Genomic DNA, 16,613 nt, shown 5'->3' on the forward strand with positions numbered 1-16,613 from the left:
GGGCCAGAGACATCCCCCATCCAGGATGTCAACTGCATGACATGAATGTTAAATCTCATGGCATTTAATTTTAAAAATTTATTTTAAAGTTATAGCTTTTTTTCCTTTGTAGTCTGTTCTCACACATTTCCATACGTCCTCGCAAATCTCCCGGGCTCCAGGCCCTGCGGCTATCGCGCCTGACAGAGAAACAACCAGCGCCAGCGGCTGACCCGGCTGCCCGGACCCTCGTGCAGGCGGGCGGGAGCGGACAGGCCCTGACACGCATGCGCGCGGGGCGGGGCTGCGCCTGAGGCCTGCGCGTTGCCGCTAGACCACCGGGGGGAGGCGGGGCGGCGACGGACGCGCGCCTCAGGCGGCCGCCGCGCGAGAGGGACTTTGTGTTCCTCTGACCCTCCTCGGGGCGCTTCCTCCCGTGCCGCCCTTCCCCTCCTCCGCCGCGTCCCGGCGAGGCGCCTCCCATTCGGTGGGACCGACCCGGGGGGATGGAGGGGGCACGCTCCTACAGCCCTCCTGGGACCCCGAAGAGACGTCCGCGTGCGACCTGAGGCACCGCCCTCGTCGAGGGCCCATGGGCGCGTCCCCACGGGCGGGCAGCGGACGTGAGGGCGGCGAGCGGCGGGGCCGCGGCGTCCAGGAGGGCCGCGCTCGGGTTCGGCCCCGCGCAGGCCGCGCGCGCGCGCTCCCGGCTCAGCCCGGGCCGCGCCCGCCCCGCCTCTAGGCGCCGGCCCCGGAGCCCGGTCCGCGAGCAGCGGCGGCTGCCGGAGGGACGATGAGCTGCGCGGGACGGGCGGGCCCTGCCCGGCTCGCCGCGCTCGCCCTGCTGACCTGCAGCCTGTGGCCGGCGCGGGCAGACAACGCGAGCCAGGAGTACTACACGGCGCTCATCAACGTGACGGTGCAGGAGCCCGGCCGCGGCGCCCCGCTCACGTTCCGCATCGACCGCGGGCGCTACGGGCTTGACTCCCCCAAGGCCGAGGTCCGCGGCCAGGTGCTGGCGCCGCTGCCCCTCCACGGAGGTGAGTGCCGGCCCGGGGGCGGCGGGCGGTGGTGGCTGCATCCCGCGGAGGCGGCGGGGCTAGGGTTCCCGGCCCCGGCTCTGGCCCTGGCTCTCCCGCTGCGCGCTGCCCGGCCGACAGCCCCAGCCAGGGTCGAGGCTTCCGTCGTGGACAGCCCGGCCTGCTCCCGTGGGAACCAGGCTCCAGGAGCGTGATTGGGTTTTTCCCTTCTTTTTAAAAAGACTTGGAACGGTCACCTTTGCGTTCAGGCAGCTGGTTTGCTGGAGGGCATTGAGCTAGGAGTTTGCAGGGACAGCGTAGACAAAGGAGGTGCTGCAAGAGCGCAAAACTAATTCATGGGGAGGACATCTCAGCCTGTATTTTGGAAGCGGCAGGTTTGTTCCTGAAATCACGGACTTAAGGCTGCGCTAGATCTCGAAGGATGCGGCCCTTTTCTAACATAAAAACGTGCCGTTTTTCTTAAGTGGTAAATTTGGGGGGGGCGGTGTAAAGGGAAAATGGACATCTTCCCTGTTGCTTTTGGCTCCTGTTCTTGCCCTAGTAGTTTTACTGTAATTTGACGCCTGAAAATGTCACATTATGATCTGATACTAATCGGAACTACTAGCCAACCAAGGCTGTATTTTCAGGTCACGGGTGCCGACCAAAAGGGAAATAGGTCAAATTTTCAAGAATTGTCTTTGAAACCATTCGGCTTAATGTCATGTTTTCCTATAAACAAGGGCTTTGTTTAGTTATTTGGTGTAAACATGTATTTATTTAAATTATTAGTCATGGTTTGAAGGAAACATTTTGCACATCGTGGAATATGATTTTTTGGGTTTTGGCCCACTTTGAACTTTTGGGAGATAACTGCTCTTATCCCCACCCTCATTGTCACCCTGAGAATGCTGAGAGGGGATTTTTCTTTTCTAAACTGATGTTCATGTTAGGATGACCTAAAGTAGGCAACCTAAATAAAGTCATGGTTTGCTTTTACACTCTTAAGATATTAACATATTATGCCCCTCTGAGGTCTATATTTGTATGCCAAAGTGCTAAGCTGTTTTCTTCTTTGAGACAGTCTGGGGTGGGGAAAAATAATCACATAAGGCGTTTATTGTAGCCTGTCCGCAACTCAGACTGGGCTTTTAAAAGTCCGTTTTACACCAGTAATCAGGTGCTTAAGGTGCATATCTCATCTCTACTGTGTTAAAAATGGCAGTTAGGGTCCCAGCTTGGCCATAGAAACAACTTTTGTCTTGGGTTCATTCAGTAAATATTTGCGTTCCTGCTCTGTGCCAGTCACTGTGGTTGAGATGCACAGTGTTGCCAGACTCTGGCAACTAACAATGGTAGCCTCTTTTCTGGTAGGGAGAACCGTGAGGGTCACGTGGAAGGGTAGAAAGAGGAAGAGGGAGGCAAGCTGTTCTGGAGCAAGAGCTGGCCCTCTGCGGTGTTGTGAAACCTGTGGTTTGCTTTGAGGCTTGGTTCGCCCAGGCACCCCAAATCCATGGTCTGAACTTCAGATCCTTTTGCCTTCACAGTGTTCGTGTGCTTCAGCTACTTGTTGCTTCCCTGTCACCCCAAACAAAAGCCCCGTCTTTGAGAAAGCTTGTTTTCGGTGTTTCTGTAGAAGGGTATTGGGAACTAGCTCACGTGTATTGAGGTGTGGATGAAGGTTAGTCCTATTCCCCTCTGAATGGGGAGACAGCATTGTAGGATTAAAGGTTCTGAGTCAGGCCTGTGCTTTACGTATATTGTGCGACACTGGAAAAGTAACTGCCATTTAGCCTGTTTCCTCATCTGTCAAATGGAATGATGAAATGTACATCTCTTAAGGCTGTTGGCAGGTTTAAACGGTTCCTTAACTCTGAAAAGAGGAGATTTGTTAACGTAAAGGAATCTCTCAATTGGTGAGATTTTAGACAGTGCAACAAAATGAACACATTTGGGCAGTGTGTGAAGACTGTGTGTGAAGTCAGTCCCTTTGAGTCTTAGCCTCCGTTTCCTTGATTCTCTAGGGGTCATTTTGTGTCCATCCCACGTGGGCTTGCTCCAGGTTTTCTCTGGGGGTGGGGGTGGGGGTGGGGGTGGGGGATCCTACAGGTGGTTTAAGTCTGGCTTTGTACCAAGGGTCTTCACACGTGCAGTTTTTCAGTCCAGCAAATATTAATTGAAATCCTGTGTGCCAAGTACTAGTCGAGGCATTGTTGAAGGAGAGGCCACAGCAGTGAACAAAACAGGTTTAAAAAAATCCGTCTCTATGAAGCGTAGCTTCTGCTGGGAATCTTTATAAGTTAGTCAACCTGTCAATAGTTTCTAAACCTATGGGTTTATATGAAATCTAAATCTTCTGCTGTTGCAGTAGGAACTTAGAAATTTATTTTAGAAACAGAAATGGCGATATAAATCTGTTAAAATTATTCGTGTTTAAGAAAATGATTTAAAATTGGAATACTTGGGTATTTTACATTATAATCTTGATTTAATGAGTTTCACAATTTTTTAGTTTTAGAAAAAATAGTGCATCCTTATGACCTTGATGCTCTTATAATTTTGAATTGAGGAGAATTCTTGACATGTTTATTGAGGACTTACTGCGTGTTGACACAAAGCAAAGTAATGTTCAGATTACACACAAAGTTATGAGACAGGTCCTGGTCGAAAAACAGCTGTGGCCAGTGCGTGAAATTCATGAAAATTTGTTTTGAGGGTGTTTGGTAGAAATGAACATAAAGACAAAAGAACTTTATAGTTTTCCTAGAGTTTAACATGATGGCTCATTGTAAAGCTGTGGATTGATTTATGAAACTAGAAACCTTTGTGTTTGCTTTGCAGTGCTACTATCAGTTTGGCACGTGTGAATTTCTGAATAAGATTTATTTGTCCTATCCCTTTAAAGAGCAAATAGTCAATTTTTTTCTTAGGCACTTTGGTATTTTAAAAGTATATTTTGGCAAGTGCCAAAATGGTGGTATACTTTATGAGATATTTTATAAACAAGTGTACTTTAAAAATATGTCTTTGTCATTAAGTCGAATGCATTGGTGGGTGTAGAATCATTTGCCTGGGGCTAACACATTTTATATTTTAATTGGTAAAGAATTCGTGTTTAGAAACGGAGTTTCGAAGGAACATGTCTTGTATTTATGCACAGATCACGGTTGCTTTCTTATTACTTAAACGGTAAGCTTAGAACTAGGAGCAAAATATTTAGTACCTTTGCGGAGCAGCCTAGCTAGGGTCTGCTGCGGAGCAGACATTGTGAATGTGCTTTATGTGTGTGCACACTAACTTTTTGTTTGAGCCCAGAGTGGGGGTTGGGAGAGGAGAAAGCCCTGTGTTGATGATGTGATTATGTATGCAGATGTGCTGGTGGGGAAGAATTTAGTATCGGCCACTTCTTGCTTTGCATAGAAATTTTCAGGATTGGATGTTACAGCCTTAGAGAATAATTTTACCAAATAATAAATCTTTTTTTGCTAACTTGCTTAGGGATACAATAAAACTCAAAAAAGTGAATCTTAGGTTTTTATGTTTAAAAATGTAATCCTATTAGACGAAGCCTTTAATGAATCTGAAATTGGTTTTTAGAAATTCTCATAAACAGTGGAGGAGATTGATGTGAAAACAGGATTTGGGTGAAAGGGGTCATGTAATGTTTAAATTCATAACAGCAAAGGCAGGGGCTACTGAACACAGATTTCAAAATATTCAGAGAAAAAGGGTATATGATCATGGGAGCAGGGTTTCTGAACATTCAGAAAGAGAATTCAGAAGGAGCTGGAGGCTCTAAAAATCAAATTTTAACATAAATAGACTGGCAAGAGAAAAGGGGATATATATAATAAATTATATTTATGTTGAACTTTACAGCTTATGACATGTTTTTACATACTGTGTTTTTTCTTCACATTTGAATGATGATTTCCATTGGCCTATAAATATTTGAATTTTTTTAAAAAACCGCTTGATCTCTCCACCAAATGTCTATCCTGCTATCACCCCATTTCTCTCTTACAGCAAACCTCTAAACGTTATCTACATTTACTGCCTCTGATTTTTCCTCCTGCTGCTCTTCTCTTTGTGAAGGTCTTCTATTGCCATGCCAGTGATTTTGATGAAGACATGGCATATATAACAGATATATTTGATAGCAGGGTCAGAATTGCAAAGATCTTAATGTGTAGAATGATGGGCTATATAGCTTTAAAAAAAATTAATAGGAATGAAGACATAGATTTGGGTTAAAAAAAAATCACCTTTATGGAGGGGAGCAGAAGGGAGCTAAGGCTTAGCTACCTGTCAGATGACAAAGCTTGTGAGCTCTCACTGACCTCACCCCACCTTGCCCCGTCTCATTTTGCGCTGCATTTGGGCCTTAAGACTAGATAACTTCTAAGATCCCTCCCGCCTTGAACAAGGTGTGACTGTAAATTAGTAAGACACGTCTTTTATTGTATTTTAAGACACGGTCTTGCTCTCTTGCCCAGGCTGGAATGCAGTGGTGTGGTCATAGCTCGCTGTAGCCTCGACCTTGGGGAGTCAAGTGATCGATCCTCCTGCCTCAGTCTCCCAAGTGGCTGAGACTGCAGGTGCACGCCATTATACCTGACTAATTTTTTATTTTTATGTTTATTTTTATTTTATTTTATTTTTTTGAAACAGAGTTTCGCTCTTGTTGCCCAGGCTGGAGTGCAATGGCACGATCTCAGCTCACCGCAACCTCTGCCTCGCAGGTTCTGCCTTCCTGCCTCAGCCTCCCTAGTAGCTGGGATTACAGGCATGTGCCACCACGCCTGGCTAATTTTTTGTATTTTTAGTAGAGACGGAGTTTCTCCATGTTCGTCAGGCTGGTCTCGAACTCCCGACCTCAGGTGATCCGCCCAATATCTGGCTAATTTTATAAATTTTTTATAGAGACAGGGTCTCGCTGTATTGCCCAGGCTAAGACACATCTTTTTAAACAAACTTGCTAGACTATACCCATGAGAGAGAGTGTTGTTCTTGTTAAACCAGTCATGTTGGGAAGGTATATTAGTCTATTTTCATGCTGCTGATAAAGACACCTGAGACTGGGAAGAAAAAGAGGTTTAATTGGACTTACAGTTTCACATGGCTGGGGAGGCCTCAGAATCATGGTGGGTGGCAGAAGGTACTTCTTACATGGCAGCAGCAAGAGAAAATTAGGAAGATGCAAAAGTGGAAACCCCTGATAAAACCATCAGATCTGGTGAGACTTACTCACTATCACGAGAATAGTATGGAGGAAACTGCCTCCATGATTCCAATGATCTCCCACCGGGTCCCTCCCACAACACGTGGGAATTATGGGAGTGCAGTTCAAAATGAGATTTGGGTGGGGACACAGAGCCAAACCATATCAGAGGGCGTGTGTATGTGTACACATATATGCACATATTATGCAGCAGTGAAAACATTAAACATTATTAGGATGACAGTGTTTAATGTTTGTGATATTACCTTTTTGATTGAACAATTTTATAAAGCCTGCAATATGTAAAATTTTTATCTTTTCTAGACAGATTTGAATTTGGACAATAATTGAAAGTTATTCAGAGGCAATTGTGAATAAGATACCTGCTTAAGCAAGGTAATGAAAGTTTTGTTTAAAAAAAGAGAGAGAAACTATAAAGGAAGGAAACTTATTTTTTTTTTCTTTGTTTGTGAACTCTTTCTTTACGTAATTTGTTTTTTTTTTGTTTGTTTTTTTTTTGGGATAGAGTCTCACTCTGTCGCCCAGGCTAGAATGCGGTGGCGTGATCTCGGCACACTGCAACCTCTGCCTCCTGGGTTCAAGCAATTCTCCTGCCTCAGCCTCCTGAGTAGCTGGGATTACAGGCGCCCACCACCACGCCCAGCTAATTTTTTGTATTTTTAGTAGAGATGGGGTTTCACCATGTTAGCCAGAATGGTCTCGATCTCCTGACCTCATGATCCACCTGTCTCGGCCTCCCAAAGTGCTGGGATTACAAGTGTGAGCCACCACGACCGGCCAAGAGCCTGTACTTTAACCACTTCTTTGTACAGCTTCCCAAGTGGGTTTAATAAATTATGATATATCCACTCAGTGGAGTGTTACACAGCCATAAAACGGGAACATTGTGAACTATGATTGTGTTAAATTTATTTATAGTGGATAAGGACTCCAAGTAGTATGCAGACATAAAAATGGTTGTGTTATATCGATTAGATAATGGGTGACATTTCTCTTAAAAATTATTGTTAATTTTTACTATGAAAGGGGAAAATTTTTCATGAAAGGACAGGGGGAAAAGTCGTACCTTCTGAAAGGGATAACCAGGAACAAGTAAGTCTTTGCAAGATTTTTTTTTTTAATTCGTTCTGTAGCTCCAAGAGCAAAATGAATTCCAAGCATTGGTTAGGATTATTAAGGAACTGGAAGATACTAGGAAAATGTTGAAAAAGGCGTGTTTTTTCTCTAGTAAGAAAAGAGGCACTCTAGGACCAAGACAACTTGGTCCAAATATGAAGCAAGCTAAAATATGTCATAATTTTGAGCAGTTTGTGAATCCTAGAGAAGTAAGTGGAATCCTAGTACAGGACTTGGCTTTTAGTGTAATATTTATATGCCGATGATATTAACGCTCTTACTGGTTTTGTGGTTTTCACTGTTTAGAACTAATCTGTAGTTAAAGCATGGAAGACTTAATTCTAGTTACAGAGCAGAAACCTTGAGACTCTACAAACACAGATGACAAAGGTGGAGAAATGGAAGAGAGAAAAGTTAGGCAGGGCAAGGGAGTCAGTGTATTCATCTCACAGGATGGGGATTCAACAGATGGTTTCTAGTTGCAGAAGCTAGAAAGGTTTAAACACAGAGGAAAACGAACATAACAATAAAATTGGGAAGAAGGGGAGATGAAGAGTAAGTGAACACACAATCTTGATTAGTGACATCATATATCTGCACACAATTTCTTGGCAAACCAAGAAATGATGGCTAGAGACCTGTTTGAAACGGTGGAGTAGACCATCAGAAGAACTAAAAACTGTTGGAAGTGGTTGCCTCGGGACTAGGGGCAGGTAGGGTGACTGGGGCAGGTGTGTGTCATTGCAAGCCATTGGATGAATTTGCTTTTTTCGTAGATGCATGCAGTAAAGATTCCCACTCTTTTCCCTTTGCTCACTGCAAATGAATCTGCTCCCTATTTTTATTTTTTCTCATTTGAGAAGCTCGTTATTTTCCCAGAATCTTCTCCAACTCCAGTGACATGCTGTGGAATTTGAGATTGTGCACAAACTAAACAGTATTTCAGGAGACTGTGAAATGAGGGAAAGCTACTGTTAAATTGATTTTATTCCATAAATAGGCTTAAATCCATGGACATACAATAATTTATTATAATAGGTCCTATGTTGCCTGGCTCATAGTGTTTGCATTCTCTGGCAGCTCCCTCCTTCCGCAGTCATTGTGGCAAGCTCTCAGCAAGCTCTCAGCGGTGATGCAATTGAGCACGGTGTGATGGTGTCGTTCGTCCTCACTGGATAGAATGAGTTATCTTTCAGCTCCCTCCTGGCTTCTCACTTCTCTTCTTTTTTGATGTAATTCCATGAAATCACCTCTTTTTCCTCTGTCTTCCGAAAATAATTTTGTATTTACGGACGTCTTTTGTAAACATAAAATTTCCATTGTGGATGAACCATGTACCGTTCGTCTTTCTCATGCTTCCTACAGCTCAACAGCTGAATGTTGCTGGGAAAAGTCTTAGGTTTGAGATCAGACATTTTAAGAAAAACCAAATAGGCACTTAACAGTGTCCAGTAATCCAAAAATATTTTCTTGTAATAAGACAACACTGAGACGGGAATTGTTTTCTCTCCACGTGCCTCCTGTTACCTCCTCCCGTATCTGTACTTTTAGCCTAGGCCTCTCGAGGTTCATGCGCCTGGCTGCCTGTTGGTATCTTCACTTCAGTGTCACAAAGACATCTCCAAATTGATAAGCCCCACATGGAGCTTTGATTCATTTTTTCACCTCGCTATCTGCTACCACTGCTCTCCAGTCTTTCCTATCTCAATAAATGATGTCGCCGTCCACCGTTGTTATTTACACAAATTTAGGACCATCCTTGCTTCTTTGGCTCACATTCCACATCTAATCCATCCTTCGTGATTTACTTCTAGAATGGATCATACGTATCTGTTGTTTGACATTTTCACGGCTGCCGCCTTAGTTCAGGCAACTATCATTTCCTACTCTCTTTTTCTTCGTCTCTCTGCCTTTTTGCTTAACTTCTATCGATATTTTCTTCTATAGTAGCCGAAATCATCTTAAAGGTTCACCCAGTCATGTTACTGCTTGCTTAAACCCCTGCAGTGGCTCGTCATCATCCTTAGAATGGACATCAGACGTCTCTGTGCGGTATGATGTGTTCACTACTTGATCTAGCTGCAGCTCCTTCCTCCTCCCCACCCCCAGGTCATTTCACCCTTGCTCACCTGCTGAAACCATTATGATATTCTTTCAGTTCCCAGGGCTTCTATGTTTTCTTTACAGTGTGTGCCCTCTGGGTGGCATCCCACAGTGTTTGCTATATTAGTGGAACTTTACAAAAATTCTTTTGTTCTGTAAAATGGCCAGTTAACGGGACAGACTGAGAATCTTAGAATGTAATGGCCATTAGTAGTCAACAAGTCAAGTCCCCCATCTGAGGCTTCAGCATTCCAGTCAGATACTTGTACAAGTTAAGATTGAACAAATGTGGTGACAGAAATCTACCACATTCATCTCTGGCAAACCGAATGTTAGAAAGTCTTTTTCATCTGTAAAAAAATGGTTTGGATATTTATAGACACTTTCCTTGTCTGACTCAAGTCCTCTAACCTTTAGGCTTCATATCCCTATTTATTTTGACCATTCTTGGGAATATGGTATCCTAAACCTCAGAATGCATTTGTCTATTAATATTCCACTTAAAGGGTGTAGTGGGTGCCATAGTCTGAATGTTGGTGTCCCCCCCCCAAATTCGTATGTTGAAGCGCCATTTCCAATGTGATAGTGTTAAGAGGTGGGGCCTTTGGGGGTGATTAGGTCGTGAGGGCAGAGCTCTCGTGAATGGGATTGGTGCCCTTATAAAAGAGGCTGGGGGGGCCGGGCACAGTGGCTCACACCTGTAATCCCAGCACTTTGGGAGGCCAAGGCAGGAGGATCATGAGGTCAGGAGATCGAGACCATCCTGGCCAACATGGTGAAACCTCGTCTCTACTATTGAAAAAATACAAAAATTATCCAGGCATGGTGGTGCGTGCCTGTAGTCCCAGCTACTCAGGAGGCTGAGGAAGGAGAATCGCTTGAACCTGGGAGGCGGAGGTTGCAGTGAGCCAAGATCGTGCCGCTGCACTCCAGCCTGGGTCACAGAGTGAGACTCCGTCTAAAAAAAATAAAATAAAAAAAGAGGCTGGGGGAGGGGGAAGCATATTTGCCCTTTTCTGCCATGTGAGGACACAAAGAAGTCTCTATTGATGAGGCAGACAGCAGGCCCTGATGCCACATCTGCTGGTGCCTTGATCTTGGACTTCCCAGCCTACAGAACTATGTGAAACAAGTCTGTGCTGTTTATAAATTACCCAGTCTAAGGTATTTTGTTACAGCAGCCCAAAAGGACTAAGAGATGAGTTAAATAGTGTCCACAAAAATTCATGTCCCCCTGGAACCTCAGAATATGCCCTTATTTGGAAATAGGGTCTCTGCAGATGTAATTAGTTGAGGATCAGGATAAAATCATACTAGTTTAGTGCGGGCCCTAAATCCAAAGACTAGTGTCCTTATAAGAAGAAGAAAAGATACTGAAAGACACACAGAGAAGGCGGCCATGGGAAGAAGGAGGTTACGGAGATGGCATCATTCTGCCACAAACCAGTGGGTGCAAAGGATGGCTAGCAGCCGTCAGACACTGGGAGAGGGGCTGGAGGCAGTTTTTCCCTTGAGCCTCCAGTAGGAGCCAACCCTGCTAACACCAGACTTTGGGGCCCCAGAACTGTGAGACAATGAGACTGTGTTGTTTTAAGCCACCAAGTTTGTGATGTCTCGTGGCAGCCACAGGAAACTAATACAAAGAGAATCCCAGCGTTGAACATAAGCATGCAGGGTTAGCTTTGCCAGCACAGGAGAGAGTAGAGCTACTGTCTTCATCCTTCTGGATGTGCCTGAAGTCACGTCAGTTGTTTTGGTTTTCCTAATCGTGGACTCATCCTGAGCTCACTGTTGATTAAACTTTCAGTGTTTTTCACAGAGGCTGCTCCTAAGCCATCAGCCATTTCATTCAGCCTTTCAGGATACTTTCTGAATCCTGATGTGTCACCCACAGTCTTTACTCTTTCTAGCAGCTTGTGTCACTAGTGAATGCATGAACATAGCTTTCTGTATCTTCATCTAAGTTAGTGGTTCTTAGCCTTTTGCTTTATAGATCCCCTTTAATAAGTGATGAAAGCTGTGGACCTTTCCCCAGAAAACTACATATTTATGTAGATATACACACAACTTTTCATAAGGTTTAGGAGGCCAGTTGCCTCTTGAAGCCCCAAGTTAAGAATCTCTACTCTAAGTTATGGATAGAAGTGCTGGCAAGTGAGTGAACAAGCCCTTGCAGTGTGCTGCTAAAAATCTAGGATGGTTGATGTTATTCCATTCATCAGCACTCTTCAGGAATGGCCATTTCACAGAGTTTTCTAATTCACTTTATTGACTTTGCATTTAGCATGTGTTTCTTCAGCTTATGATATCATAAAAGACATAATCAGATGCTTTGCTGGAAAAAACAAAGATGCTTTATGTACTTTGTTCCTGATTGGCTAGATCAGGAGCCACTGCACAGAAGGAAAAGGAGTGAATCTTTCATGGCTTAGCCTTGGTGTGTTAGTTTCTTATTGCCACAGTAACAAATTACCGAAAACGAAGTGGCTTACAACAACACAAATTTACTTCTCTTACAGTTCTGGAGGTCAGAATTCTGAAATGAGTTTCACTGGCCCGAGTGAGACCAAGGTGTTGGCAAGACTGCGTGGCTTTGGAGCTCTCAGGGGGAATCATTTCCTTGCCTTTTTCAGCTTGTAGAAGCTGTCTATGTTCCCTGGCCCGTGGCTCCTTCCCCCATCTTCAAATCTTTGACTTTGACTTTCTCCTTCTGTCACCCACATTTAAAAGACCCTTGTGATGACGTTGGGCCCACCCAGATAGTCCAGGAGAATCTCTTTATTGTAAAGTCAGCCGATTATCAACCTTGTTTCATCTGCAACCTAGTTCCCCCTTGCCCTGTAACCTGATGTGTTCACTGACAGGTCCTGGGGATTGGGAGATGGATGTCTCTGAGGGAGCCGTCATTCTGCCTCCCTCACGTAGCAGGCCTGTGCTGGCACCCCACCATTACAGCTTTCTCTTCACACTGTCTGCAGATCATTCCTTCAGTAATCATTTGTGAGATTTTTCTAAGACTTAGCAGGACCCTAATGGGTCAGTCGTTTTCACGGTTCACCTTCATTGTTTCGTATCAGTGCTCTGTACACGGGTTAGTTTTCTAACATTTCTTTTCTATGACTCCTTAAAGGTCGGTGATGCACCCTCTCATTTGCATGTTATCAGCAGACTAATTCAACTAGATCAGAAAAATCCTAAATTCCTGTGGGACAGTTGCCTCAAGTATTCATTCATCAAGTAATTATTAAGCACTTACTGAGTTCCAGACAGGACAAGAAGTTCCTGCATGCTGTGGCTTCTGGTGGGGGGAAGTAAAAGGAGTCAACTCTTGTGTCCTATCTGGTGAAAGCAGACTGTTACACAGGTCATAACACAATTATTTAATCATAGTCTTGGGAAAGCATTGGGATGCTGAGAGCATAAATGGCAGAAGAGACTCAGTCTAGGGTGGTCAAGGCGTCCCTGAAGAAATGATGTTTAAGCTGAGACTGCAGCGTGAGCAGCTATTACACTGAGAGGGGGCAGAAAGGAGGATGTTTCAGTCCAAGGAAATATACACGATGACTAAAAGGTGCAAAACCCGTGAGGTACTTGTGGAATTTGAAAGGAGTTAGAGAGTAAGGGGGAGAGTGGGGCACAGTAGAGTTGAAAACGTCAGTGTTTTCCAGGCCTTGTTAGGATTTTGCACTTTATATAAGAGGAATGGAAAACTATTGGAGGGATTTTTGTTGGTGTTTTAAAATTTTTTAATTGTGGTAAAATACATATAAAATTGACCATCTAACTGTTAAGTCGTGTTAAGTACATTTCCACTGTTGTGCGACTGATCTGCAGAACTCTTTGTCTTGCAAAATGGAAACTCTGTACCCATTATACCAGCTGGGTGCAGTGGCTCAGCCTGTAATCCCAGCACTTTGGGAGGCTGAGGTGGGCAGATCACTTGAGGTCACAAGTCCGAGACCAGCCTGGCCAACATGGTGAAACCCCATCTCCACTAAAAATACAAAAACTAGCGTTAGCCAGGCGTCGTGGTGTACACCTCAGCTACTCAGGAGGCTGAGGCAGGAGACTCGCTCGAACCCTGGGAGGCAGAGGTTGCAGTGAGCCGAGATCACACTACTACACTCCAGCTTGGGCGGCAGAGCGAGACTCCATCTCAAAAATAAAAAATAAAAATATACCCATTAAACCACAAACTCCATCACCCCCCTCTGCTCCAGCCCCCGCAAACACCACTCTACTTTCTATCTCTATGAATTTGACTAGGTTAGCTTCCTCATAAAAGGGGAATCATCCAGTATTTGCCCATTTGTAACTGGACTATTTCACTTAGCATATGTCCTCAGGTTCATTTGTGTTGTAGCATGTGTTAGAATACCCGGGGGATAAAGTGACCAGATTTTTAAAAATTAGCAAACATTTTTACTAGCCATAACATACCCTGAAAAATACACAACTGTAAGTCTACAGCCTGACGACTTCCCACAGAAGGAACACACTGACGTAGCCATGAACCTAGGGGAGAAGTTGAGTGTGGCCAGCTTTGCAGACCCCCTCAGGTCCCTTCCAGTCACGGCCCCTTCCCTCCTCGCTCCCCAGCAGTAACTGCTGTCCTCGCTTTGACACCGTAGTTTATACCTGTTTCTTAACTTATGTGTAAAGGACAACTTTTTACCTACAACACTCTGACACCAAATGTGTGGGTTTTCAACATCAATTGGATGTCCTACAGTTTAACTCAATTCTGACACTAACTACCTGGTAAAGTTAGCACAGACCCCACGGGTGAAGGGTCTAGTCCCACAAAACCGCCCCCTACTGCAGACACCGGTTGTAGGTAATGGGTCAAAGGGTACCCACACATCTGTCTGACTTGGCTACAATTCAGGAGGCTCCTGTAACTCCCTACTCAGTTGGATAATTTGCTATATAACAGCTCGTAGAACTCAGGAAAGCACTTTAATTACTATCCCTGGTTATTGTAAAGGGTGCTATGTAAGATACAAATTAAGAGCCAGTTGGAGAGGTACATAGGGTAAGGTCTGGAAGGGTCCCATGACCAGGAGCTTCTTTCGCTATATTGGGGTGGTGTAATAATCCTCTTGGCACATGCCCAGCCCAAAGCTACCTGAACCGTGTTGTTTAAAGTTTTTAGGGAGGCTCCATTACACATTACACGTGATTTTTTTTTTTTTTTTGAGACTGAGTTTAACTCTCTCGCCCAGGCTGGAGCGCAGTGGTGCAATCTTGGCTCACTGCAGCCTCCACCTCCCAGGTTCCAGCAATTTCCTGCCTCAGCCTCCCTAATAGCTGGAATTACAGGCATGCGCCACCACGCCCGACTAATTTTGTATTTTTAGTAGCGATGGGGTTTCACCATGTTGGCCAGGCTGATCTCAAACTCTCGACCTCAGGTGATCCTCCCGCCTCAGCCTCCCAAAGTGCTGGAATTACAGGCGTGAGCCACTGTGCCCACCCCTACACAGATATGATTGATTAAGTCATTGGCCATTGGATTAGCTCAACCTTTAGCCCCTTGCCCCTCCCCAGAGGTGTGAGGGGCTGGGAGTTGGGCTGAAAGTTTCAGTCCTCCAATCACGTGATTGGTTCCTCTGGCAACCAGACCCCATCTTCCAAGAGTCACCTTATTAGCACAGACTCTGGTATGGTTGAAAGGGGCTTATTATGAATAACAAAACATGCTCCTCTCACCCCTGTCACTCAGGAAATTACTAACATGTTAGGAACTCTATGACAGAAACCAGGGATGAAGACTAAATATATATTTCTTATTATATCACCATATACATGGAATTATGGTATGCCTTCTTGTGACTAGTTTCTTTTGCTCACATCATGTTAGTGAGATAAATTCATGTTATTGCATGCAGCAGTGGTTTTGTCGGTGATCTGCTTTATGAATATGTGATAGTTATGCATTCTGCTGTCCATGGGCCTGTGGGTTTCCTGCTTTTTGGTGGTTAAAAACAATGTAGTCCTGTCATGAGCATTGTATGTGTCTTTTGCACACATATATACACATTTTATTGGGAATACGTTTGAGTGTCCGTAAGACACTCTTAAGAGAGGAAGAATTGTCTTCTTTCTCTGAGTCTTCTTTCAAGCCCAACGTGTCCAACATAGTTCATCTTTCCTGATCTGTTCCTCCTCTAGTGTTTGCTGTCTGTCGGTAATGCCACCTCTACCCAGTGTGTTTTGCCAGAAACTGAGACATCTCCCTCTTTAGACCCCCCACTCCCATATCTAAATAATTACTGGGTCCTATTGATCCAAACTCCTAAATATCTCTAAAATGTGGTCTGTTTCTCTACACACCTGTTGCAACCTCCTCTGGTCTCATCTGGTCTGTGGCTCCCTTCTAGCCCATTCTCTATAGTAATAGGACACAGACTTTCTCTGTTGCACATGTACGTAATAGCCCCAGGGTATGCATTAAACTCATAAATGTCATACACTATTAGTTTTTTTTTTTTCACACAGCTACATCTTAAGGCTCAACACTTAGGCTAACAGTAACAGCTGGAATAAATCTATATTTCTAATAGTCTTCATGTTATTTTCTAGTTTTTTGACTTTCTTTTCCAAATCTGATTGGTGGTGATGGTTTGTTTGTTTTGTTTTTGCTTTTCATTTTGTTTTTTTTTTTTTAAGACCCAGTTTTCGTTCTGTCGCCCAGGCCAGAGTATGGTGGCACCATCTCAGCTCACTGCAACCTCTGCCTCCCTGGTTCAAGCGATTCTCCTGCCTCAGCCTCCTGAGTAGCTGGGATTAAAGGTGCCTACCACCACCGTGCCCGGCTAATTTTTGTATTTTTAGTAGAGACAGGGTTTCACCATGTTGGCCAGGGTGGTCTTGAACTCCTGACCTCAGGCGATCCACCCGCCTCAGCCTCCCAAAGTGCTAGGATTACAGCTGTGAGCCACCGCACCGGTTGTAATGGTGATGGTTGTCTTTTAACCCTTTATAGTAGCTAAAAAGAGAGAAGTATCAGCTCTGCCAGTTTCTTTTTGCTGGGGTTGTTTTTAAAAAGGCATTTGTCCATTTGATGAGGGACAGTTTAGTAAAAAGTGGATCATTTCGTCTGTAAATCCTGTAACTGAGTAGTATATGGCTAGTATACTGTTGGCAGTATT

The 16,613-nt window shown here is 44.5% G+C and overlaps 1 protein-coding gene across 4 annotated transcripts in view; it reads left to right on the forward strand.

Moving 5' to 3' along the window:
- Window positions 1–665: 665 nt before the first annotated feature.
- Window positions 666–16,613, forward strand: part of RNF130 (ring finger protein 130) — a 159,334-nt gene continuing 143,386 nt past the window's right edge. For all 4 annotated transcript variants that reach the window (XM_055284940.2, XM_055284939.2, XM_055284941.2 and 1 more), the window contains exon 1: window positions 666–1,019. In XM_055284940.2, the coding sequence (XP_055140915.1) occupies window positions 773–1,019 (247 nt within the window). In that variant the 5' untranslated portion in view covers window positions 666–772. The remainder of the gene's footprint in view (window positions 1,020–16,613) is intronic.

Source organism: Symphalangus syndactylus, chromosome 7 (genome assembly GCF_028878055.3).
Source record: "Symphalangus syndactylus isolate Jambi chromosome 7, NHGRI_mSymSyn1-v2.1_pri, whole genome shotgun sequence".
In the NCBI taxonomy this organism is placed as follows: domain Eukaryota; kingdom Metazoa; phylum Chordata; class Mammalia; order Primates; family Hylobatidae; genus Symphalangus; species Symphalangus syndactylus.